Raw genomic sequence first — 27,218 nt, forward strand, 5'->3', positions numbered from 1 at the left:
AAAAACCATCAATATAATGCATCAAAATGTACAATGCATTCGAAATAAAATCTTAGAATTAGAAAATATTTTGTGTGAAAAAAATATCGACGTTTTTTGTGCTAGCGAACACTGGTTACAAAAGGGTGAAGCGACATCTATCAATTTAAGGGCTATAAATTAGGTTCAATTTTTTGTCGTGAGAGCCATATTCATGGAGGTGTCTGCATTTACCTAAACGAAAACATTGCTTTTACAGAACTAGAAAGTGTTAAACAAATAACGAAAGAATTTGTATTTGAATGTGTTGGTATTGAAATCCCAAAGCTTAAAATGATTATTTGTACAGTTTACTATAATGACTCTGATATAAATTTTTTTTTTTGAACGACTTGAACTATTATTAAACAAAATTTGCAAAAACAACAAAAAACAAATAATACTCTGCGGTGACTTAAATATTGATACAAGCTACAAGAACAAAAACGCAGATTCACTCAAAAACACACTAAAATCTCACAACATACGCTTGATTATTGATAAACCTACTCGTATACAAGGAAATAAAAAAAGTATAATTGATCATATAGGTACAAATATATCAAAAAGCTCTTACACATGGGAAGTCACAGAATTAGCTGTATCAGATCATATGGCACAGTTAATGCACGTAAAAACAGAAATTTAACAAAGTGTTTGTATCATTGACTAAAGTATAATACATCAATGGCTGGTATAGATTACGCTTAGTTCTATAAATGGATAAATATATCAATAATATCCCCAAACTTGTTGCACAGATCGCGCATCCTATTGGTTAGTGGGTGTGTCTGATATATGGTTGTGTGTGTATTGCAGAAGAATGTTACATTTTATCTTGTGTTCCTAGTCGGCACAATTTAATAGGTGCAACGATGGTAGGAGTTTATGACTCTGTTTGACACAACCAGTTAATTCAGACAATTCTCCTGTCAGACAGTTATATTAGATGCAATTTATTGATCAAACTGATATAATTTAAAATAATTAAAATAAAATAACTTTGTTTGAATACCCCTTTATTGCATACCCACAAAGTGTTTGCTACAAGTGAAAAGTTGATATAATTTACGTAACGTTAACTTGGAATTCTTAGCTTAAATGTATGTACCTAATGTCATTATATACATATCTATTCTGTGATACATTAAAGGAATACAGGAAAACATCAATTAGCTCATAAAGAAATAGTAGAACGAATATGTTTACATTAAACTGGTTGCTGATTCTTTTTTTCTATTCCTATGTTTAATTAATTATATACTCTTATTCGAACCTATAAACCACGTTTTACGTGCCGCAAATTTGCTACAATCAGTAATATGCTCAATTTACAATTCTTGAAACAACTGCAGCAAACATTGTATTATTGCCAGTTTTGCTACGTAGTGAGTGCATTTCTCTAAAAATAAGATCGTTTTTACACTAAATGAGAAAAAAGATGTTTTAAATCGCTCGTTTCCGATGAACTTTTTTTAGTAAACAATATTTCGGTTCGAAACACCTGGCCGTTTTGTTAGCAGGTAGTTTAAATAGGAATAACTTTGTTTAGAAAAGAGTCAAGTGCCTTCATCCATCCGATCTGGTCGTCAATATTGAAACACACAGCGAATCTATAGTGAGTACAGTGGTACACTCTTTCTACAAATATACTAATCACTTTACTATCGAAAATATGCGTTACCAAGTAAATTAATTAGAGAGTTGGTTATCAAATTATTTGTTATTGTACAATATATATTATGTAACATAACAGTATTTTTGTATATAACAAATTATATTTTATTATATCATACAATAAATACGCGCCATTTCTATGCTGGGTTAACATATAATAATAATTATTTTAATAACATGGCATTTATATGTTTAGTTAGTCTCATTTCAGTTTAGTGTCATTTCACTTCAAGTGCCCTTTACTATAACAAACTTAAAAACGGTAATTTAGTATTAGTGGTCATGTTCTTAAAATTATTCCTACAGTTTGCCTTATCCAATACAGATCTAATATTACAACACTAAATATACTGTTTATACAAAGTGATGACAAAACTTAGAATAACAATAACAGCAGGACAGGACAAAACAAGAACAAACTAAACGAACAAAGAACTAAAACATAATATAAAACAGGAGGCAGTTTGTGCTCAGAAATGAGAATCTTCTGAGCAGATATTTTAAAAAGGTACAATGGAAACAACCGAAACCAAACAATTACCGGAAGTTTTAGAATATGGCTTATTATAAAATATTGAAAATAAGTTAAGATTTATGAATGGTAATGGAATTTCACATAATTACTTGCACAGTTCTAATTTAAACATCCTCTCAGCTTGAAATACACTTTACTCATTATATTTTTATTTTAGTACAATATTTTACATTTTATGGTACAATTAAGTAATCTTGGCCTCACTGGGTGGCTTACCCGTGCTGAGGCCTCCATTTTATAATACAAAAAATATTCATAATACATTTAAAGAAAATATATACGATTTTTGTGAAGAAGAAAAAACATAAGATTAAGATAAATTTAAACTAAAAATAAAGATTTAAAATTTAAGTCAAATAAAATTTAAATTAAAAGAAATAAATTAAAATAAAATAATATATCTACCCATGAGCGTTTACTGTGTACCTCATCTATGTTAAGTTAGTTACAAATATTTTTATACATAGCTACACATATATTTTTGGCTTTCCAATATTGTATACAGAATCTCATTTTGACTGGTTATTTACACACGTTCTTTAATTCTATTTACTATCCTTTGCTGTTTACACGCTAATAATGGCTGTTTGTAGCTCACGCAATTCTAATTCCATGTTATGATTTATACTATAAATTTCATATGAAAATGCCGAAACAACTCAGTTATGGCACACATTTTGCAATTCTGTTTTGTGTATCGTATTATATACGCGTTTCTGTTATTCAGACTCGGTTAGTATTTAATTAAATTGACTTCACGAATAATAGCGTTTATATCAGCCTTGAAGTATTTTACGATCTGCTCATTTGTAATGCAGTCGAACATGGTTTCGTCACACCCAAAACATATCATTTATACACTAACTTATTTTAACAACATTGTTATTGGCGGCCAATGCATTCAGTCTTCATTTTCCTAATAAAATCATATACACTAACTAACTAACTAACTAACAAACTAACCATAACGCCGTTTCCCCGCAGGGGTAAGCAGAGAGGACGGACTGCCAAACAACTCGGTCTTGGCACACACTTCTTGCCTCATTATCACAATCAACACTACTGCCAATATTATCACAATCATCCTTTTAGTCTTCGGTGAACGTAAAAATAAAACTCATCCACTTGCTCCAAGAAATTACGTTCGCAATTATATTGGGTACACGGAATTATCATATCCACTCTTGAATTACCATGACTTAAGACCTAAATTCTTTCATGCATCATTTAGGCGTTCTGCATGCCTACATCGTTCATACTAGACATGAAGAACAGAAAACCATACTGTATAAAAAACTACTATTATCAGCATACACATCATAATCATTTACTTCTAAAAGGGATTATTAGTTTTGAAGTATTTATTTATAGATGCTGATGGACTAGAAGTTGTTGGCATAGTACGTTGTTCACGAGTTTATCTTTTTTTAGACTACCTACTGCAAAAATGACGGATTCAAATTTCAAGTTGACATATTTCACTGTGAAAGGGCTGGGAGAGGCCATCAGGTACCTGTTTGCCTATGCTGATGTGGATTTTGAAGACAACAGGATATCTCAAGAAGATTGGCCAGCGGTAAAGGAAAGCAAGTATTTTTTTCAAACCATTTTCTGTGATTCTAATACCTACCCAGCAATAACTTTTTTGACTAATTATTTATTAGAAATTCCAGTTTTTTTGATAAAAGGCTTTATTATTCAAAAGAAAAATTTTCAGTTTTTATAATGTATAGATGGACATTTTGTTGTCACGCTTATGGAAATTTTTTGAATTCAATCATTACCAAGTAGACCCATTTTTACTTTGTTTCGTTCTTAAATTTCAAGGCAAACTGAAAAAAATGTTAACTTCCGAGAAATCTTCGTAAAACGAGAAATTAATGAAACGAGAGATGTAACAAACCATCTTCCTTCCACTTCAACTTATTATTTTCTTAGCCCTCTGGTAAAACTTTGAAAACTAGTGTCCTTTAAATATTTCAAAAATTGCCGATTCTTGTCGTTCATCCCAAACCTTCACTTCTTTAATGTAATTTATTTGTTTTGTGTCACTCCTGGATAGTTAACTTATATATATTTTTGTCAGGTTACGAGTACCGCCAGTTGCCAGTGCTGGAGGTAGATGGAAAAACCCTTAACCAATCTGTGGCCATCGCCAGATACCTGGGGAAGAGGTTTGGTCTAGTCGCTTCAGATCCCATGACAGACGCCCTTCTTGAAGCTCTCGTAGACAACCTCAAAGATGTCCAAGCAAGTATGCTCAATATTCTCAATATAGCAGAAGCCTTAAACCAGCTTAGTTCCTATGTTTTTTTTTATGGAGTTGAATAATTTTTGGTAGGAATGCCGTAATGCAAATTTTTATCATTTTATTTTCTTACACCGAATGAAGATTATTAACTTGTTTGGATACTAAATAAATATACAGAAAATATCTCAAAGACATCATCAAAAACTTTTAAAACAGTACTGGAATGAATTGTACACTATTTTAATCTTAAATCTCCGAGAATTCTTTATCGATTGCTTTGAAATGTTAACACTACGTTGTATTTTAATACGCTGGTGTTTTATATACCCATATTATATAGACGTCGCCTGTGATAGGCAAAAACACATTTATAAAAAACAACAGCGCCATCTGTTGGACGTAAAACAGGCGCTATTTTTTCTCTATCTGCACAGCAACGCGTGGTGTGGTAAGTTATAAAATGATAATAGAGGAGACAACGTATGCTTTATCTTCGTATGTATAAATATTATAATACATTAGAAATGATAAATCAAAACGTAATTTATCGAACAAAAGGTAAAAATTATAAAAATGACATCATGTTACTATAATTTTTTTTAAATTTTTTTCACAAATTTAATGTTTTTTTCGGTTCATACATCAAGGGGCAATTGATTATATAATTTATTTATTGTTATTAAGTTTAATTTGTAGAACTCCATTTTATTTTTTTATTTTTTATATATACAATAATATTATTATTGGGTTTATAAAAACAGTTTATTTTTAAACAAGTTCTGCTGTGTAATTATTATTAACAGGCAATGCCAATGCAACGCTGTTTATGTTGGACAAACGGGCCGGTCCTTTAACACTAGGTTTAAAGAACATATAAGATCTTTTAAAAATAATAATAAAATACAATCTCAATTTGCCAAACATCTCCTAGATGAAAATCACTCACTTAATGATAATAATAAACCAACTCCGTTACACATACAAAATAAAGGCCGTAAACTGAATCTTTTAGAGCAGTTAGAAATTAACAAAAACTCTAATAATCCAAAAGCTATTCTAATTAATGAACAAACAAATATAATTCGTTCACCCCTACTAGATATCTTCAAACCTAATGCAAATATGAGTGCACTATGAAGTACTTAATTATGCTATTAAAATAACCCTATGAGTCATCGTTTGGGAATAACTAACATAAAGACATTCAGTCAAATTTAAACATTACACTAATTGGGGAAACTTTGCTGGGGTAATAACCATTAATAATTTTTGATATTTTACTTAGAAATCAATTAAGAAATCAGTAAATGAAATTAAAATACCTACCTAGAAATAATATAAATTTATCGTCTGTAAGTGGGCTACCCACAGTTTGATAATGCCTTCAGAGGGCGAAACAGCTGTCACGCGTAATAATAATTACACAGCAGAACTTGTTTAAAAATAAACTGTTTTTATAAACCCAATAATAATATTATTGTATGATTATATAATGTTATTCCCTTATATACATAGTGATGCTATGCTATGGTAAATTTAATCCACCAAAAAAAATTTCCTTGTGGTAATTTTTGGCCGTGGGATATTATTTTTTATTAAGGAGATCTTTATATAACTGAAATTATGCAATTGTATGGTAAACATTTCAAAAAAGTGGAGAAACCGGGAAATTTTAGAATACATTTATTGTTGGGTAGAAAAAAGGTTTTTTTTAGATAATTTTTCGAGTGGAAGTAGGGATGATTTATAAGCACCCCCCAAGCCACAATTTCATAGTTTAGGAGAGAATGTTCATATGCAAAAAAAAAATATATATATATATATATAGTATGTTTTTTAAATATGTTTAATTGTATTGTATTTTTTTTATATTTTAAGTCTAAAATATTTATAAATCAGTTTCCTCGTTCTGTCTACTGTGGAGTTTATTTGAAAATTCCATTTGATGTTAACTATTCTAAGATATTATATATTGTATTTACTACTTTTGCGTACACGATTTGAGTTGCAGGGTGTAATTCCAAGTAAACAATTTCTTTCGTGAACTTTAATATTTATATTTATATTTTAAATATTCTACGTTAGACTAATAACTAGAAAATTAGTTTTTTCAACATAAAGCGACAATAAGTTTTGGTCAAACCACAATTGAGCTGGTGCCGTAAACAATCACAAATATATATTTTAATGGTTTATTTTTTTTTCAGAGTTCAAAGAATCAATTATGAAGAAGACACCTGAAGCTAAAAAAGAAGTCGATGATGCCTTGGAATTCTTTTTCAAAAAATCAGAGCCACTTGCAGCTGATGGGTTCTTTTATGGAGAAAAAAATGTGAGTAAATCGTATTTTATTATTTTCAGGTTTAACTCCACCAAATTATCGATCAACCATAATGATTCTCGGCCCGTAATAAGTAGTAAGTTTGATTATAGAAATAAACATGAGCAGTTTGTTGTAAAGCATATTTGTAATACAGAAACGTTTCCTAAAAACATGGATAAAACAACAATAAAATTGAACAACGTTAAAATTACAAATGTGTTACAAACATCCAAATAAACCGATGATTCGTTTTGACACGGTGTCGTAACTTTAAACATCCATTATTGGGGAATATTCTTATTACCAAGTCTGCGCAGTCTATAAATGAAAAAATTTTCGAAACAATATTTAAAAACATAGTAAAATGTGTGACAGGGAGTACGAACCCCACGCTTACAACTAACTTGAAACAGGTTAGGTCTCAACGAGGATTATACTAATAACTCTAATCAGTATTTCCACTTCTATAATGTTGCTATAGCTATAAACTAAAGTGACTAATAACTCTATTCAGTATTGCCACTGTTATAATGCTGCTATAGCTATAAACTACTATGACTCGTTGTTTTAGTATGTTCTTATTATACAGCTTAATAAAACATTTTGTTTGTTTCTTAGGCAACATGGACAGACATCTATTTTACTGGAATTACAGAACTGATTTCCAAATTCCTTCCTGGTGTTCTAGAAGCCTACCCTAATCTGACCGCCCTCACGGAGAAGGTAAAGGGCAAGGACAGCGTCAAGAAGTACATCGGGAACAGACCTGAAGACAACTGGATCATTCCACAATAACTTATACATTACTCATACGAGTACGATAGCATTACGTAAATTTTAGTTTTCTTACGAACACATGATTAGTCAGTATGAATGTTATTACATAATGTTTTTTTTGTACAATAAATAAAATGTAAAATTTTATCTAAGTACGTACTTCATTACTAGTACCTACCTAACTATCACTTTTTTTTTTACACAATTAGACTTTTTTTTTTAAAAAAGAAAGACAAACATTCCTGGGTTACGAATAACATGACAATATTTGAAAATCTCTTACTACCACCACGGTAAGCTGAAAATGTTGCTTGTGTTGTGATGGAGGACTTGGCCAGCTGAGGAATTGAACACACTTCGCTTGGTTGGGACCCAAACGCGATGTCAACTCGGCCACCGACAGGTCATTACTTTACTTTACATACACAGTGTCGTGAACAGCATCTGACAGTCCGACATCTGGACTTGGACGTATGTACCTAAACCTACTAACTACATAGTATATTCCTACCTATACCTTCACAAAAGAAAAATATCAGTTAAAATCAATTCACATTTTTCACATCAGTTTGAAATCTTCACCGGAGTCCCACAGGGGTTACATCTGGGCCCAATGTTATTTTCCTTGTTTATCAACGACATAACTACCATCTTTGATGGTATTAAAACAGATATTAAAACTTCATTTCTAATGAACTTTAACATAAGAAACTTGTGTGGCCTTACTTCAGATAACTTGTATATTTATATCTATCATTGTATATTATATAAAAGTTGTTTGTTTCTTACAAAATAAATAAAAGATACTTTTATTTGCGGACGATTAAAAAATTTACAAAACAGTAACTAATCATAATGACTGTAGCGTATTGCAATCAAATCTTGTGAGGCTACATGAGTGGTGCACCCTTAATGAACTGTTTCTAAATATTGAAAAATGTCAATCAATAACTTTTACCCGAATCAAAAATCCCATTAAATATCAATATAGCATCAACAACAATTTCCTAAAAAGAGTAATACAAATTAAGGACCTTGGTATAATATTTAACAGGAAATTAACTTTTATTCCTCATATAAATGAAATAACCAACAAGGCCATGAAATGCCTGGGGTACATTCGGAGGACAATAAAAGAATTTAAAACAATTAATTCATTCAAATTGCTTTACCTGGGTTGGTAAGAAGTAATTTTCAGTACTACTCAACAATCTGGACTCCATTTTATAAGACTCATCAGCAAAAACTCGAAAGAGTACAACATAAGTTTCTATGGAATACCAATCGAAGAACTTAATTATACATGTCTAATGGAATTACTAAACCTAAGCGATTTAACTACAAGACGCACAGTGAGTGACTTAGTTTGCCTTTTTAATATATCAAATGGCAGCTTGGACGCCCTCGATTTAAGACGAAATAAGATCCTAAAAAAATATCAGTTATGGGCGTGAACGCGCTTAAGTGGGCGAAGCCAAAAAAGTTTCACTTGCGCTCCGCGGCATCGAAACAAATATTATAATGTTTCGGGGTGTGGAGGAATGAAGTAAGTTGGGACGGGGAACACGACACGTTGAGTTGACCAAGCGCGGTCAACTCGGTTCGAAGTAAGAGCAGCGATGAAATCCACTAGATGGTACCCATGAGTAAGGTTTGAACATGAAATGCTTAATAATGGGCGTCTTTCAAACTATGTGAATAGTAATATTAAGTTGAATGTGCATGTTTTAGGTAAATTTCGATAGAAACGTTACCTATTGCAGAAGGAGCTCATGATTTTATGATTCTTATCGACTAATTCATCAAACTTGTTTGATACCATCAACCATACTGCTAGACGGTAGGCAGTAACTTATGACTCGTAACCGACGTGTTCTTCATTGACAGATGTCAAAGCAATACGGTATTCAATCACGAATCATTTTCATAATATCTGATCATAATTATATCTGAATATAATGACGAGATAAATAAAATATCAGTAATTTTCAATATTTATTATTATCGTTTACAAAAAGTTACATAAAACAAATAATTATGTAATGTAAAAAGCATAAGATGCAACTTTTTGTATAAAGGCCATAATTTATTATAATATAAGTTAGAAATAGTAAAAATAATTTTATATAAAAAACGAAAATAATTATTCAATAAACTAGCATTTCGTCGAAATCTAAATGACGCTTTCCAAATTGACGTTCTTTACATACAATATCTAAGATATGTAGAGGATCACGAACATTCATAGACCTTGTGACTCCAGGATCGATAAGCTCGACAAGAATGCAATCCATTTAAAAATTAGTTAATTTATTAAGCATTTTTTCTTCCCAGAACTTGTCATCTCGAAGTATACGCTCAACTATCTCTAAGTTAGATAATTACAATCATAAAAAGAGTCGTGCTGCGAAATTCTATTTAATACATTTAAAGAAAAAATATGTCTAATTTCGCATGTTTTTAATTATTAATGATTTTTTAATTATTTCTTGCTAAAGCAATCCCGATGAGTTACAAAACTCACTGAAAGACGGGAGGAACTTACAATACATAGGTGGGAGTTAATAATTACAATTTTACATTGATATTTTGATGTCAAAATTACAAGTTGCACATACGAAACAGTACAAAAATAGAAAAATATAATATATTTACTAATAAAACTTTTACACAAAAAATAGTTTTTACATTACAGTTATTTTACATGTCAGATTGTCGCCATAGATATCATGTCTCAGCGATCACTGTACGAGTCGGTCGAGCGTGCGAGCCCACATACAATTTAATACTTAATGACATTTTTCCTATTTACAGAATAAGGAAATCTATTTTTAAATCAATATTTAGCTTCTAAATACCTAATGTATTTTATTATAATATGTATGTTTTATTGTAACAGTTAGTTTTAATGGTTAAAATAATTTTTCTAGTCTCGGCAAAACGCACCAAATCGTCACAAGTAACAAGGAGCTTACCTTTATTTTCGACAGGGTAAATTTAGTAACTAAATAACTGTTATTACTCAGAACCGATACGCTTTTTTATTAATTAAATAAATCGATTTTAATTGACTAATGCGTTGTAAAATATCGGCATCTCGTCACAATTTTTATTAAATGATGGCAGTATGTAAAAATTCAACTTTTACGCAATATATTGAATTTTTCCTTTTTTTTAACCACTCTGCTATTTTTGTGTACTTTACAGACAGCTCAAACTGCGATCGATTCATCAACATCGTTCTATCTCCTTTTGTATTACGGTAAGATATATGTGATTTAAGCAGTATTCGAAAGAGGAAACATTTATTTAAAAAAAAATGTTCATCTTTGCAGATTTAGCAGATTTCTGCCTAAAAACTGCTAGTAATTACTAAAATCGACGATTGAATCAATTGTACCGAGATCGTTATAATATGGACTAATAGGCAATGCTTGTAAATCTTCTACATTATGTACAGTACCAGTAGACAATGCTGCTTCTGCTTCGTTTGGAAAGATCAAATGTTCTGCGTTGACAAATAGCTTTTCAGATTCATTTGGTTGGCATTGTGTTTGTTTCGTAGTGGAAGTCAATTTACATGTCTTCGTATTTATCCTACTTTTTTTAAGTTGGCGCAATTGCATAGCTTCAACTATAAACTGAGGTTCTTTGATTGGCATATTTCGCATTAAACGGGAATCAAGGAGTTCCGGTAGTAGACAATCCATGTAAAATCTTATCAACTTTGTTTCCATACATTGTTTCCAAAATGCATCGTCCTTTCTGATATATTCTACTTTCATTGTATTTTCTTTTCCAGTCCAAAGGCCGAACAAACACTTTTCTTTGCCTGTGACACGGAGTTGTCCTTGTATTTGGTAATACCACGAGTGTTGTTTATTGATGACCAGCTGGCCTTTAATTAATTTCCAAAAAGTTAGTTTTCTTTTACGTATAGCTTCGTCTAATCCCATTTTAAATGCTGTTATTGGACATTTTACTTCTACAACCATATCCTCGGTAACGCCGTCCGGCGAAGCGCCTAAAAACGGGTACTCCAAATCAATGTACAGTCCACAAGGACTAATTGTCACATTTTCTTGAACGGACAGTTGTTGAAGAGCCACCTTTTCACTGTCGATTCCATGCCGAATGGCTGCTACATTTAACAGACTTTTTGGATTTAACAAGTTTTTCACTAGCGGTCCGCAGTTAATATCTTCCCTTCTTTTGACTACAGTTCCGAATAAGGAAGCCGTTAACATATTCCGCCTTAGTTGCAACCATTCACCAGAATCTCTCTGCAAAATGGTTTCTTTTTGGATTTTGTCCCGGTTTATAATATTTTCTCTTAAATTCAAAAGAAATTCTTCTTTGCTCTTCTGGAAACATTCTGGTAGTATATCTGGTTGCTTGACATTGACACCATGAATTTCTTCATTTTTAGACATTTGTTGAAGAACACGATTCTTTTTCCTCATATACCGTTGTGTATTCAATACTCTTTTTTGACGTTTGGCTTCAAGAATTTTCACACGTGTGCTAGGATTATGATAAAAAGATTTTTGTAAATTGCACAGTGGGGCTCTTGTATTAAAAGAAACCACAGCACCATGGCATCGTGCCTCATAGGACTGCCTCATTGCAAAATTTATCCTCTTTCCACCTATGAACTTGGCGATTATGCCATTAAATCGTTCAACGACATTGCTATCCACATCGTGTATGAGACTGCGTGCATGTGCACTGACAGCAGATGTTATCAAAACGATTCTTAGCCACAGCGGGCTTCCTTTAAGCATCTTCAATAAACTGGAGTCACCCGTCTTTTCCGCAGAACAAAAATAATTTCTACACTTGTCATGGTTTCCGAAAACGTGATAGGGTGAATTTATAATGTCTTTATGCAAATTTTCGATTTTTTTCGACAAGGGAATGTTAGAAATTTTATTGTATTTGATTGAACAGGTAACAGCCTTACGGAGAGACATAATATTACTAATGCTCAATAATTTTCTCAAATTCTTGGGATATTTTGTGTCAGTGACAAGAGAGCGTAGTTTTGTACAAAAGTTACGTAACACGTGATTTCTGCATTCGATCTTTTCCACTGTATTGTCCAAGTAAGGTCGGGCCTGCAATATTTTGGAATACGTGCTGGAGTCTCCATCTGATACTAGCCGAGCATAAATTAAGTTGTATTCTTTAATCGATTCCCTAAAACCCTCGAGAAGAATATCTGACTCCATGCCGCTTGAAGAGCCGGTGTAATTTTTAAAACATACATGTCCTTTAGGTTCAGTGGCTTTTTTTTCTGCTCGAGCGCAAATACAACAATATTTGTTACGAACTGACATAAACAATACCTTTCCAAACTTCTTTCCAATAATTGCCGCTGCTCCTGACAAAGAGGAATAGTTTGTTCGGTATGATCTCTTACCCCAGGATCCATCTGCAATCACGTCAATCATGGCGGTTCCATTTTTGTTGACTCTTCCTTCTTTTAATGCTGCATCCCTTTCTTCAGCAGCTGCCAACGCCATACAATCGATAGAAGTTTCCTGCCATTTTTCAGATACTTCTGAATGTATTTTCGTATACAGTTTTGGAGACATTGTTGGTATGTCTACTGCTGCTAAAAACTCCTCCAACTGGTACTGTCCCCCACCAATTGCCATAATCCCAGACACCGCACATCTATTAAGATCCAAAGATGCACAATCATCATCGGTCGAAAGAAAGCTTTGATAATTGCAAAAATTGCATTTTATTGTAAATTTAGAAATAAGACCAGTTCTTTTTTCGCTTACTATTTCCAAATTTCTTAGACTACATCCAAAATTTTCGCAATGTTGACTAAATATTTTGAGTTTTTTTAGAAACATATCAACGTTAACCAATCTACGGCCTTCAATCAACATCTCAGTCTTGAACGGTTGACAAACTTCCACCTAAAAGAAAAAAAAGTATATTTTCACATTACTTCTTCAGCGTAAAATGATCATCATTCAAACATATAAAATAGAATTTTCTATTCAACTATGTTTCTCTTTATATTGCTTTTACATACCTCGTATGAAATTGGGAAGGAATCAACTTCAATATCATGAGTGCTAAGCCCGAAAGTTGAGGAATCCCAGGCGTTTGTATCTGGTGTAGTCTCTTGTACATCCTGTCAGAAGACTATTTGTTGGAAGCTTTGCATGTAAATATGTACGGTCATTATATTATATTTGGCAAAACAAACAAATGGCTGCCTTCAAGGTAAATCTGCGGTGGCTGGTTTCTACAAACTGAGCTAGTCTTGTTTTAAAATAAAGTGTTCTTACTTTAAGGTTTGGGCTGGAAACGGCATGCACGTTAGTGTCATAAGAACTAGAGCCAGCAAATAGTGAAAACTTTTCAGGTTCATTCATCTCTGGTCCGTGCTGAAAAATAATGTCAGTTTTTGTTAATTTTTTTAGAGCGCTTATTTAATCATATAAAATTAATATTATTTACTTTATATTTACAGAAATTGTGAAAAAATTACCATGTTGAGTGTCGGTATAGCGTTTAACACAATACTCGTATTTTCTTTATTATTTGCAATATTATCTGGATGAAGTCTTGCGGAATTTTTCCTAAAATGAGAAATACTTGTTAATTATTTAAACTGTCTCTATTCCCTAATTATTTAGAGATGTATTAAGACATGCCCGACAAACTTTCACCAACGATTCCTGAGCTTATTTGGTGTAAAAACTGCATTTCGGTAAAAATAAAAATATGTCACCGGAAATCAAAATTAATTTACTTCTTATACTCCAAATTCAATATGCTCAGAAGTTTATCGACTGCGTATATATGTATATATCTATATATATAAAATTATTTAAGCTGACATTGTACAATTATGTTCTGTAAAAAATGTATCCCAAAGATCTACTTTTATGTGTGTATTTAAGTAGTACCTTCTCCATTCCGCTAAACATTTTCCTTGGTGCCGTAATTTTGTTCGGGATAAAACTCCTTTTGTCTTCTGTTTTCCCATATTTAACTGAAACGTAAGTATATATTAGCCAAGAGATTTATTATAAATTGGTTCAATTTTACCTTAAATTTGAAAATCATTTCAACGTAAGTAAGTGCAGTAACTTGGGGAGATAATTGCACAATTCTATCTACAACAAATGATCTAACAATCTAAACTTAAAAGATTAATGACTCTTTTTAATATTCGAATGACTTTAGGTACTTTATAGGTGACATATGTCTAATTTTCTGTATGGAGAAAAACTTTCGATGTAGAGTTTTTGTTTTATGGAAAAAAAACTTTCGAATTTCAAAAATTTGTTTTTGGGTAATTTAACTGGTTTTGGTGGATTAGAGCTTGGATACGTATTAGAGTTAAAACACATAAATTAAATACCTATTTATTTTATGAAATTTTATTTTCTACAAAATTAGTATCAATAATTTTTTCACAAAATTGTACTGGAAACGAGATATTTACAAAAAACCAAAGCTAGTCGCGCAAAAAACTTGTTTTTTTCAAAAATATACGCACCTTTATGACTTTCTACCTCGGTACCTATTAGAGATTGAAGAAAATTGTCTTCTCAAAAGTTGTAAGTAATTTTATTTTCTACTTTAATTGTCTACCTAATTTGGCCGAAATTTGCATTAGGAATGAGATATTTTGGAAAAACTAGATTTTGGAGCGATTTCGGCCGGTTTTTTTCAAAATGGCGGCGCGAGCACATGTGTGCCAAGGTCGGAAATTCATATTTTACATCAGGGGACCAGTTTATAAAATATATAAAAAAAATTGGGACTACCGGAATAATTACGATCGCGAATCGTTAATTGCCCTGGAGTATTAGTAATGAAACGAACTCTTCACAAACACTTAATTGAAATATAAGAGAATACCACTCCTTAGTAAAAAACTCCTTTTATTTTACCATAATTTATTAGATATACCATTGTTACAACTAACATGACTGTATAATTAGAAATTTATGTAAAAGCCCAGTAGGGCGTAAATAAAGGAAAACGATTCTAGTGAAGGGGCCACTCTATAACATTCTGTGCCGCTGATTGCCAGCCAGCTCGCCAAGTGTCGTAAAAAACGGATTAATAGTAAAAAAGTCTACTTGGGCTAGAAATGATACATAATAACATAACGACAATACTTTAGTGTCATCTTTTTTCTCAAGTGCCTACACATTTACGCATTTAATTTTTGTTAAAATATTATATTAGGTATTTATAGCATGTCTGAGTTCTTCACAATCAGTTCCAATTTTTCCGTGCCCAAAAATTGGTGTGACTGAAAGCCAAATAATATAATTTATATGTAAAAAGAAACTACACTGTTTATAATTATTATATTTGAAATACTTTTTACGAAAAAAAATATTTAAGGTAATATTTAACTATTAAAATAAAGAAACTTAAGAATTAAAAAACTTCTACTAAATAAACTGTTTTCATATTTTTTTAACAATGTCCAAATTTATCTGAAACATAACCACTGTACACATTTTAAGAATAAACAATTGAAAAAAATATAATGTATTCTTTTATATTGGTGAAACATATACTCACTTGAGGAAGAAGTTAAATTATAAAAAACAGAAAATTTCACTAATAGATTTCAAAGTAATCGTTTGATTAAATTATAAAATACGTAAAAGAAATGACCGAAGCGACGGGCCGGGCGACACACAACCTTACAGGCCGGAACTTTGACGGCGTCTGAATCAATACGTAGTAACTCCTTGTCAACGCGCACACAAATATACTACGCATAATCCAGAGTTTTGAAGTTCTGGCGGTTGATTTTTGTGTATCTGGCCAGAAATTGAATTTTCGCGCGTGTTTTTATTTTAATTAATTCGTATGAATACATTAATAAAATCTCTAATCTTTTTTGAGGGATTCGTCGGGAAGTTACTAATTCATCGTCTAGAAAAATAAAATCTGGTACTTGCCGCTTATCTTACAACATTTTACATTTAATATAATGTACTTATCGTTTTACATAATATATTTAATAGTAAGGTCCTGTTTTTATTCATCTTAAATATAAATAACTTGCATCCCTTCGAATCCCTCGAGAAACATTTAAGATTTTAGTAATAAGCTCATCAGGAATAATTAAAATGTGAGCGTCGGGGCAAATCCCCGTTATCAGGGTATTGTGTCGCCTTAACGGGCTTAATTAATTTGCGTATACCTACCCGCGATATCCGTTAAAATGCTCTATAATTTGTTACCAAATTTGCTAATAATTACTTCGTAAACTCTCCAATTCAAAGGCTTCATGCACTTGGAAACAAATACAGTTCAATCGATGTCTATCGATTCCAATCGGTTTCCAAATTTAAAACCAATATATTAGGACTCTTATAGTAAAAACAATAAACATCTAGCTATTGCACCTCTTATCTAATTATTTCCTCAAGATTGAGATTATTTATTTATCAATTTACGAACTGTTCGTGAATAGATCATTGAACGAATGAATAAATTTATGCACTATATGTGTCGAATAGATATTATGTTAATACAACTACTACCTAGTATGTACATATAAACTTAACATTTTTATAAACAATTTTCGTCTTTATACCTTAGAAGTAGGCATATTCTTATTTTCTTACAACAGGCTTATACCTACAAACTATCATCTTTACATTTGCTTTTTGCTTACTTTTATATGTCAAATAGTATGTACATATAAACTTTACATTTATTTTTAACTAATTTACGTTTGTATACCTTGGGAGTAGGCATATTCTTACAATTGTACAACAGGTTTATAACTACAAATAATTATTGTATGCATTAACTATTTACTTGGTGTTATAATATGTCAAATGGATATTGTTATTTGTATTATTACTGTTACTATTTTGAACTTACAATTTTCGGAATATTTTTTTTATGAACTATGTATTTAAAAGCCCAATGGGCGTATAAATAAATAAATATTATCTTTCTCTTGTAATGAGGTAGGATACCGGTACGAAGAGCCGTACGATCATCCATACGCTTACGTCGGAGCTGGGAGCCGGGAGACGTTTACGTAGCTTTGCTGATATTTTTGTCGTCTGTAGGTTCTTCATTTCTAATAAAAATGAGTCATGACCCATTGCTAGAAGCAGCTAAGAAGAGTCACCTTGTGTCAGTCAAACAAGACACGGTTGACAAAGACAAGTTCAAAGCTAAACGCTAAAATTAATGATTACGAGGAGTATATTATAATTGAGCGTATCAATACTTCGCATTAAAACTGAGATAATGATAAGTTTTCGAAAGTAAATTAATTTCAATGACAGATCTGACATACCTAATATGTTTTTGACGGAAGGAAATGAATCACAAACAAATGGTTTTAGAATCAATATCTTTTTACTATTTTTTTTATTTTTTAATAAAGAGCGAACACTGAAAAAAATGAGTTAGCTAAAGTGTTAAGCTAATTGAAGTTGTGTAACCATCGCCTAAAGTTCAGCTACTTTACCTAAAATACTTTATGTGCAGATACCGTCGTTGTTTAGTAAAATGTGCTTGAGCTATTACAACTAAACTTTAATAATAGCACACTAAAAGCATACTTACCTAAACAAAATAATCGGTTTGGTTAATCAAGCTAAAGTAATTTACTAAACCTATTTCACTTTAGTAACTTAAGTTTATGTGTTACTTCCCAAAGTATTTAGCTAAATTTAACTAAACATCTAGTTTGGTTAAATGTTTTGTTCATATAGCAAAACTGAGGTTGGAATATCTAAATTTGGTATTTTTACATAACAATTAGTTGCTTTGCACAAACTTAGGCAAAGTGCAACAAAACTTTAGTTAAAATCTCCCGAACTTTGGTAGATCTGTTTATCGCACAGGTGTTCATTTACGACGCAGTTATCAGATCGCCACAGTTCGCACCATACGTGAATTGACGTTCGTTGCGCGCGTTGCGAATTTATTTTTGAATTGAATTGAATTTATGTTAACCGCTGTTCCTAGTTCCTAGTGATAATGGCAGACAAAACCGTGGAGGATTATTTAATTTCTTGGAATCTGGAGGCTTACATAGAAACATTTAAAGGTGAGTTTTCTTTTTTCATTTTTTTATTGATTTAGAATTTAGATCATGGAACTATGATATTATATATTATGATAATATCCATTCTATTTTATTTAGAAACTGGCACCTTCATTATTCCATGACTCAAGTACCTACGCAATAGATTTAGAAGATTTGTATTTATTATGTACCTAGTTTGAAGAGTGCGTGTTGACGCTACAACCAAGATTGTGTCAGGAGTCATGACACAAGTTACAGAGAGTGGTATATAAAAAAAAATAATAATTGGATCACTTGTATAGCGCCGTTTTTGTGCAAAATCACCTCAAGGGCGCCTTTATTTCTTTGTTTGTTTCCGCCAGTATTATTTTGTATTGAACGAATGTTGTTTGAAACTGTAGTATTTTCTAAGTTACAATTTTACCCTAGCCAGAAACTAGAACCAACCAAACTAGCTTTGAAATCGTATATATTATATTTTAATAAATGTGTATTGCAAATTATTAATTCGGACATAACATTTTGAACATTGAATTCTGTTGTTTTTTTTTTGGGAGGGATATTTTTTTTTAAATACAGGGTGACCACCCATTGTTAATGTTTACATTTGAAATTTTCATATAAATGAAATAATTTCATTATTAAAACTATTTTATCTCCGCTTGATTCATGATACAGGGTGTTCGGTATCTGCTGTTGTATAAATATACATTTTTTTAATGAATAATTTTCATTCCTTTGAAAAATAAATTTTTATTTTTTGTTTTGAAATTTTTTGTATTATCTCGTCGTTTTTTTTCTTTATTTCAGACTCAAGCCATAGACTCGAAAACACTCCTGATAATATCTCAAGATGATATTAAAGAATTGATTCCGACTGTAGGGCACCGGGCACTGCCTACAGCACACATTAATGCGCTCAAGGATGTTATTAAACCACCTGTCATAAGTGTAAGTTTTTAACAGCAGTAATGATGACATATTGTTTACCTAGGCCTTTTTTGGCTAACCATTTGGAAATAGTTGTACCGGACGCGATTTTGATACAAAAATAATAGTATTTAAAATAATAATTCCTGTAATTAATGAATAAATCGACTGCCGGGGGGGTCAAGCAATTCCAAAGGAATAAAAACAAAGCTTGACCCCTTCACCCTTTCTTTCCCCTTTGTGTACATACCCGCTTTTTGTTTCAGATTGAAGATATACCTTCAACTTCCAAACAAACAACGCCCATATATTATCAACACGATGACTTCCTTGTAAATGACATTTCCTTGTTGGAAAATAAAAACAAATCACAAAGAATAACGCAAGAAGCTTTTGAAGAGCAAATTTCGAATGTAAGTTAAATAATTTTAGTAAGTTTCAGATACCTAAGTAACTTAGGTTAATTGTTTTATACATTACGATATATGTATTTTAGTAGTGGCAGCGTAGAATAGCCATCCTGTGACCGATATTTTGATGATTATAGAAGTGGTTACTAGTTATGTAATCAATATGCAATTTAATTTTGTTTTCCAGGACTTACGCAATCATCTCCTATCAATCAATGAATTCATTCAACATACCCACCCAGTCTAGTGTTGACGTCTCTCTATGTCCACATTAAACAAATACAAAATCAACAAACAAAAAGATAGTGTACCAAGTTTAAAGTTTTAATTTATAATAAATTGAGGATCGCGCATCACACCTGTGTATTCTTATCTCACGGAGTTGCGTTTTTTACTGTTTTTACCCCAAGTACAAAACTGTCACCAAGTGTCAATCTTTTCGGAAAAAAAAACTCTGCCGTTATTTTTTTTTTTTTTTTTTTATAGTGAATACCTCACAAGAGTCCCAACTGCTCCCGTCTGGAGCCAGTGAGACTATGGCATCCCCAATTGGGGGATGTTGTGAGGCTGAAGGTAAGTGGGGAAGGGAAAGAGGAAGGTGGGGAAGTACCTGGCTATTCAGATCTAGTCACTAAACACGGCTAAAGCCATTTGGAGCAACGTTTCAATTCTGAATGGTGGTCTTACACCAGGGCGATACTGGTAGTATCTTCCACTCTGGAACGTGCCGCAAATATACTATATATTATTTTAATTAATTAATTGTGAAATAACACAAATTAATCAAATAAAGTTTATTTGCGCACGCCGGGTTCGAACCCGCGACCTTCGGAATGGCAGTCCAATGCGTTACCACTGGACTATGCCGGCCGTCATAAAGTAAACAAGTGTCAACTAAAGTGATTACCATCTTATATTGAAAGCTATCATCTAAAAATCATTTTTTACGTAGATCTCGCTTATAACAACATCCAAAATGAATACTCAGTGCATCATATGTCAACGAAATATTGACACCCCATCAGACTTTGTATGCTGTTGTCTCTGTGAAAGCAATTATCATCTCGGCTGTGCGGAAATTGTGGAATCCTCCCGTCGAAGTGCAAGAAATACACAATGGAAGTGTAAAAAATGCATTCAACATCCAAAAAATAAACTGAAGCAGATGACAAAAAATGATTTTTTATTATTAAATGATGAAGAGCCATCTATCGTCAAACAAGGTAAACAGATGAGTGAATCACCAAAAACTGCACCCGTCCAGCCAAAAGGGACAGATAGTTTATCAATTACAACCACAGATGGCAATGGGCTTCTTACTTCAGGATTATTTATTAATGAACTATCAAATTTTAAAACTGATATAATGGAATTTGTTGAAAAAAAACTAGACTCATATGCCCAAAAATATGAATCGATAATCTTACAAAATCAAGAAATTATTAAATCAATACAATTTATATCGGAACAACAGGATGATTTAAGAAAGCGCATAATTGACATTGAACAATCACAGAAAACAGTCAATACTGATATGATGGAATTAAATAAGCGTAATTCTATTCTACAAAATACCATATCCCAACAAGAAGACAAAATTGACCGACTGGAGTACCTAAACCAAATATGCAATATCGATATAAGAGGTATTCCAGAATCAAACACTGAAAATCATATTGAAACACTAAAAAAAATATCCAAAATTATTAACTATGGAGATACCGCACTACCCTTACAATCTGAAATTACGAAAATACATAGGATAGGACCGAAACTGTCCGAGAAGAATCCCAGATCATTAATAGTGTTTTTCAATAATATTAAATCACGTGATGATTTTCTTAACAAAATTAAAGCATATAAAAAATCCACTGCGACCACCACAAATAAACTAAACACAGCGGACCTAGGACTGTCACAAGAAGCCAAACGTATTTATGTGTCCGAACACCTGACACAAAAAGGAAAATATCTACTTTCGCAAACAAAAAAATTTTCAAAAGAAAACGATTATAAACACTCCTGGACGGCTTCGGGGCGTATTCTGCTGAGAAAAACGGACACCTCCAAAATCATCACAATAAAAAATGTCCTTGATCTCGATCGACAAAAACGTCAATCACTGTGACGGTTGATAAAAGGTATTTCATTCTTTACTGTGCTACATAATAATAATAATCATTCGGCTGATATCTTTTTTTTCGCAAGTTTTTATATGTGCCGGATCTCTAGTAACAAAGTATATACAAAAAATAATGCATCTTTACTGTCTTTAGTATTTTTATCTTGTAACAGAACGATTATTGTAATAATTGCTAATCTTGCTACTTACTATATTTTATCTCCTTTGTTTGAAACTCGAGTTTTTTCAGTACCCTTTAAGGAAAAATTTGTTCATTCCGTAAATATTATTTTCCTTGCAAGTTTCTCTTTGTCTCGTATCACTCTTAACAATTTAAATACTCTAAATAATGTATTCTTACCTTCTTTAGTAGATTTCTCTTGTATGAACATAATTTTTGTAATCACTGCTAATATTGTTGTTAAACATTTTCACCATATTTTACTTCTTATCATCCAAACACATTATTTTTTAACATTATTCAAGAAAAAAATAGATCATTCTGTAAATATTTTTTTCCTAACATGTTTTTGTATGATCCATACAACTATTTTCCATGTATTAACCATTCAAATTAACATATTCGTACTTTCTTGTAACAGCATAACTACTGCAAAAATTGCTAATCTATCTTGTAATTACTCTTACCATAGTTTATTAATTTTGATAAAAACTAAAGACTCTTTAATATTCTATAAGAAAACAGTAGATCATTCCATACGTATTGTCCTACTCACATGTTTTTATATGATTTACACCATCATCAATAATGTATTTACCCAAAATAATGTGTTCATACCTTCCTTAACAGATTCCTCTAGTTTTGACTTAACTACTGTCACAAATTCTAATGTTTTACCCTATCTTTCGACATTCTCACCATATAAACAAATAATACCACTTTTATTAACACGAATATTTCTCACCAGTATTAATATTTGCGGTTGTTTCTTGACAACACTTAATACATTTACCTCAAAACTATTTAAATCTTGGAAAGAAAGTTACTGGAAATGCTCTAACTCTGTTTTAATTACATCTTTGTTCACTAACCTTGTTCTTATCTATTCATCACACTTACCCATATTCTTCATACATGCTCGTGATACAATTAGCTGGTACTAGTCAAACGAAATGATTGATATTAATCTACAAATAGAAAACCACGGTAACGTGATTTCTCCTGAAACCAATGATGCCTCAAAGTGCATAAATATTCTAAAACCCTATAAACGATTAAAAATATTCTCAACAAACATTCGAAGCATTGATAAGAACTATAATGACCTTCTTGTAACACTTGCCGATTTGAATAATATTTTTGACATAATAATTTTAAATGAATGTTGGATCAAATCAAATTACACTCACAAAAACATTACAGGATTTACAGTTTTCAATACACAAAATAATAAGACACAGTCAGATGGAGTAATTGTCTATGTAAAATCTGAGCTGGACCCGATTATCTCTGAATTAATAATTGATAATGCCAACTGCCCTAAAATAAAAACCATCCAAACCACAATTCTTGCACTATACAGGTCACCTAAACACCAAAATATTTCATCCTTCCTTAAATCCTTAGACTTGGCCTTATTTAACTGTACACCAAATGAAGAGCTAATGGTGATCGGTGACATTAACATAGATTTACTTAAACCAAAAGCATCACAAACTCTCGACTATAAAAATCTCATGACTCAACACGGGCTTATTTCTTATATTAATGCTCCTACTAGAGTAACTGATACTAGTAACTCATGTATTGATCACATATTTCTACGAACAAAAAAAAATGCAAAGGGAATTATATATCAATCAACCATAACGGACCATTTCTCAATAGCAATTGGTCTTATGCATAATAAACCCACTACCGGAACGTCACGTAGTAATATAAAAAAGAAACACATTAATCTCGAGAAACTAACTTCTAAAATTATTTTAGAAAATTGGCTCTCCACTCTAAACTCCACAGACGTAGACATTGCTTTTAATACCTTCTCTGAAACTCTCTTGCAACATATTGAGGATGTCACTGAAGAATCCCATGTGAATAATTCAAAAAATAAAAAACTGAAACCATGGATAACAGATGGCCTAATTTTTTGTATTAAAAAACGGGACAAGCTTCACAAAAACTTACTCAATAATCCAGACATTCAAGCCCAAATATTTTATAAAAAGTACAGAAATATATGTAATAATATCATTAAAACCACAAAAGAAAACTACTACAAAGAAAAACTGTCCAGAGTCGGTAATAATAACAAACAAATTTGGAATATCGTCAAAGAAATATCTAACACTGATCACCCAGTACAACCAATCAATAAATTAAACATCAACGGCCAAGACACCTCCCTAAATGACCATCCAGACACTGTGACCAATCACATAAATGAATACTTTTGCAATATCGGTAAAAATCTAGCATCAAAGATTTTAAATAAGACATCAACCGATGAAAATGCCCTTGCCGACATTATCAATCAATGTGCCAGTGAAACAGATAATATACTCACCTTAAACCCGACCAACTACGATGAAATTTCTCAAACCATTAGACAGTTAAAGCCCTCTCATTCGTGCAATCATGACAAAATTTCCTCAACTATACTAAAAACAGTTGAACCCTTTATAATCCATCCATTAGTACATATCATAAACCTCAGTCTCACTAAAGGTGAATTCCCAAACAAACTCAAACTTGCCCTAGTTCAACCAATTTTTAAGTCCGGAAATCCTACTGACATAACAAACTACAGACCAATTTCTATATTATCATCACTATCAAAAATTATTGAAAAAATAGTAAAAAAAAGACTTATCGACCATCTTACAAAATATAACATACTCTCGTCAAACCAGTATGGCTTTAGAGAAGGACTCAATACAGATTCAGCTATTTTAGAACTAACATCACATATAACACAAGCCTTAGACAAAGGTGATAAATGTCTGGCAATATTTCTGGATTTAGCTAAGGCATTTGATACAGTATCTCATCCAATCCTTCTAGCCAAGCTCAAAAAAATCGGAATAAAGAATAAGGCATTTGATTGGTTCAAATCGTACCTCACAGACAGAAAGCAATGTGTTAAGCTACCATCGCATAAACCATCCCATTCAACTAGCATTAACTTTGGTGTGCCACAGGGCAGTGTACTCGGTCCCACACTTTTTCTCATTTATATCAATGACTTATGTAAACTATCTATTATTGATGGCAATATAATCACTTTCGCCGATGACACTGCCCTAGTACTAAAAAGTAAGACATGGGAAGAAACATTTCACAGAGCGGATCTAACATTGCAAATTATTAAACAGTGGTTGGATGATAATCTACTCACCTTAAACATAACTAAAACGAAATATATAACGTTTAGTCTTAATATTCCGAGTCAGCCTTCAATCAATCATACACTAAAAATACATTCTTGTAGAGATAACTCTAGTTGTCTGTGCAATCCACTAGAACGAGTAGATTCCATTAAATATTTGGGTGTAATAATTGACAATAAACTACGATGGGAAGATCACGTAATAAATGTTACAAACCGTATACGGAAACTGGCATATATCTTCAGGTCATTACGAAATATTCTAAATAAAAATACACTAAAAACGGTATACTTTTCTTTATGCCAATCAATTATATCTTACGGTATAATAGTCTGGGGAGGATGCTCTAACACGATATTAGATCCATTAATTAAAGCTCAAAAATTGATAATGCGGACTATTTACAAAGTACACTATATTCACCCCACGAAGGACTTATTTAACGACTTCAAAGTACTCAACATAAAATCCTTATACGTCAAAAACATATCCTCCTACTATAAATTCAAACATACGAAAAAAAATATTTTTGAATCGACCCATAATACAAGATATTCCAACAAATCGAATTATACTATTCCCCCAATAAAAACCTCAATGGCACAAAGACAATTTAACTTTCTTGCTCCAAAAATATTCAATAATTTAACGTTAGAAATAAAATCAATAGCCAAATACGACAGTTTCAGGAAAGCACTCGGGGATTTTTTGATGTGTGATTTTTATAGTGTTAGTAGCCTATTCCAAGTACTCAGATAGAGGTGTATATATTGTTTATATGCGTGAGGATGCGTCATATGGGTGTATGTATACATGTGCTGTTATATGTATATAGGTATGTCTGCTGCTATATACACATGTGTGCTTGCATGCACACATATTAAAAATTATATATATAATTATGTACATTTTTACAATCTAATGCTAATTTACTTCTTTCTCCTTTCTAATTTCTATCTTCTACTTTTTATTACAATTTTTCCAAAATTTTAGCTTCATCTATAGTTACTAATTTCATATGTTTACACTAGATTTCATATTTCATACAAATTAATTACACTCAATTGGTCACCATGAAACAGGCAGCCGCCTAGTATGGTGATTCATTATATCTACTTTATGTAAATTTCATAATAATGTAACATGTATTAAATAAATAAATAAATAAATGAACGGCAAGCACTTTTAATGCAGTTTGAGTCAAAGGGTCTGTTGGACAATTCTGCCAGACTGTGCAGTACTATTATAAGTAAGGAATTGCAGGGTAATCCAGATAGATCCATTACAAGCAAGAGATTTTATGAATTTGCTTTTCAAATCACCAAAGTATTTAATAAAGAAAGCGCAGCCGTATATTTCACCCCATATGTGTGTTTTGGGCCTACCCAAAAAATTGCTGCTAAAGGTAAATTACTAGACACATACAGGCAGCGCCGAAAAGAATTTGCCAAATCAGGACACAAACATCTTTACCTATATTTAAAAAAAAATTATAATAAAAAATGATAATACAAATGTGTGTATGATCAAACGTGTTTTCTTTTTTGAGGCTTTGCTGGTAGCTGGAAACAATATTTTGAGAGACGATTCTTAACAAAATAACTTTTATATGAATCAGGTTTTTAATAAGTACTTTCTAGTCTTACAAAACATAATATTTATTTATTTAGGTTTCATCTCTCAAAAGGGTTGTAATAAACTACCTGCAACTCAAAGTATTTTACCCATGATTCTGAATTATGGGTATAATCCTTCGAGTTGATGG

The 27,218-nt window shown here is 31.8% G+C and overlaps 1 protein-coding gene and 1 long non-coding RNA gene across 2 annotated transcripts; one reads left to right on the forward strand and one right to left on the reverse strand.

The window, feature by feature from the left end:
- The first annotated feature begins 1,575 nt into the window (after positions 1-1,575).
- On the forward strand, positions 1,576-7,694 carry LOC149417758 (glutathione S-transferase-like). Its single transcript, XM_089639406.1, has 5 exons — positions 1,576-1,636; positions 3,662-3,816; positions 4,317-4,484; positions 6,689-6,813; positions 7,423-7,694. Exons 2-5 carry the CDS (start codon positions 3,678-3,680, stop codon positions 7,597-7,599), a joined length of 609 nt encoding a protein of 202 aa, XP_089495532.1. The 5' UTR covers positions 1,576-1,636; positions 3,662-3,677; the 3' UTR covers positions 7,600-7,694.
- A 6,035-nt stretch (positions 7,695-13,729) lies between these two features.
- Positions 13,730-14,708, reverse strand: LOC149417759 (uncharacterized). Its single transcript, XR_016303140.1, has 3 exons — positions 14,517-14,708; positions 14,096-14,186; positions 13,730-13,991 (listed from the first exon to the last, which is right to left on the reverse strand). It is a non-coding gene; the product is annotated as an uncharacterized LOC149417759 (long non-coding RNA).
- Between the last annotated feature and the right edge of the window lie 12,510 nt (positions 14,709-27,218).

The sequence above is a fragment of the Hesperophylax consimilis genome, chromosome 14, assembly GCF_061612785.1.
Source record: "Hesperophylax consimilis isolate HC1 chromosome 14, BYU_Hcon_1.0, whole genome shotgun sequence".
NCBI lineage: Eukaryota > Metazoa > Arthropoda > Insecta > Trichoptera > Limnephilidae > Hesperophylax > Hesperophylax consimilis.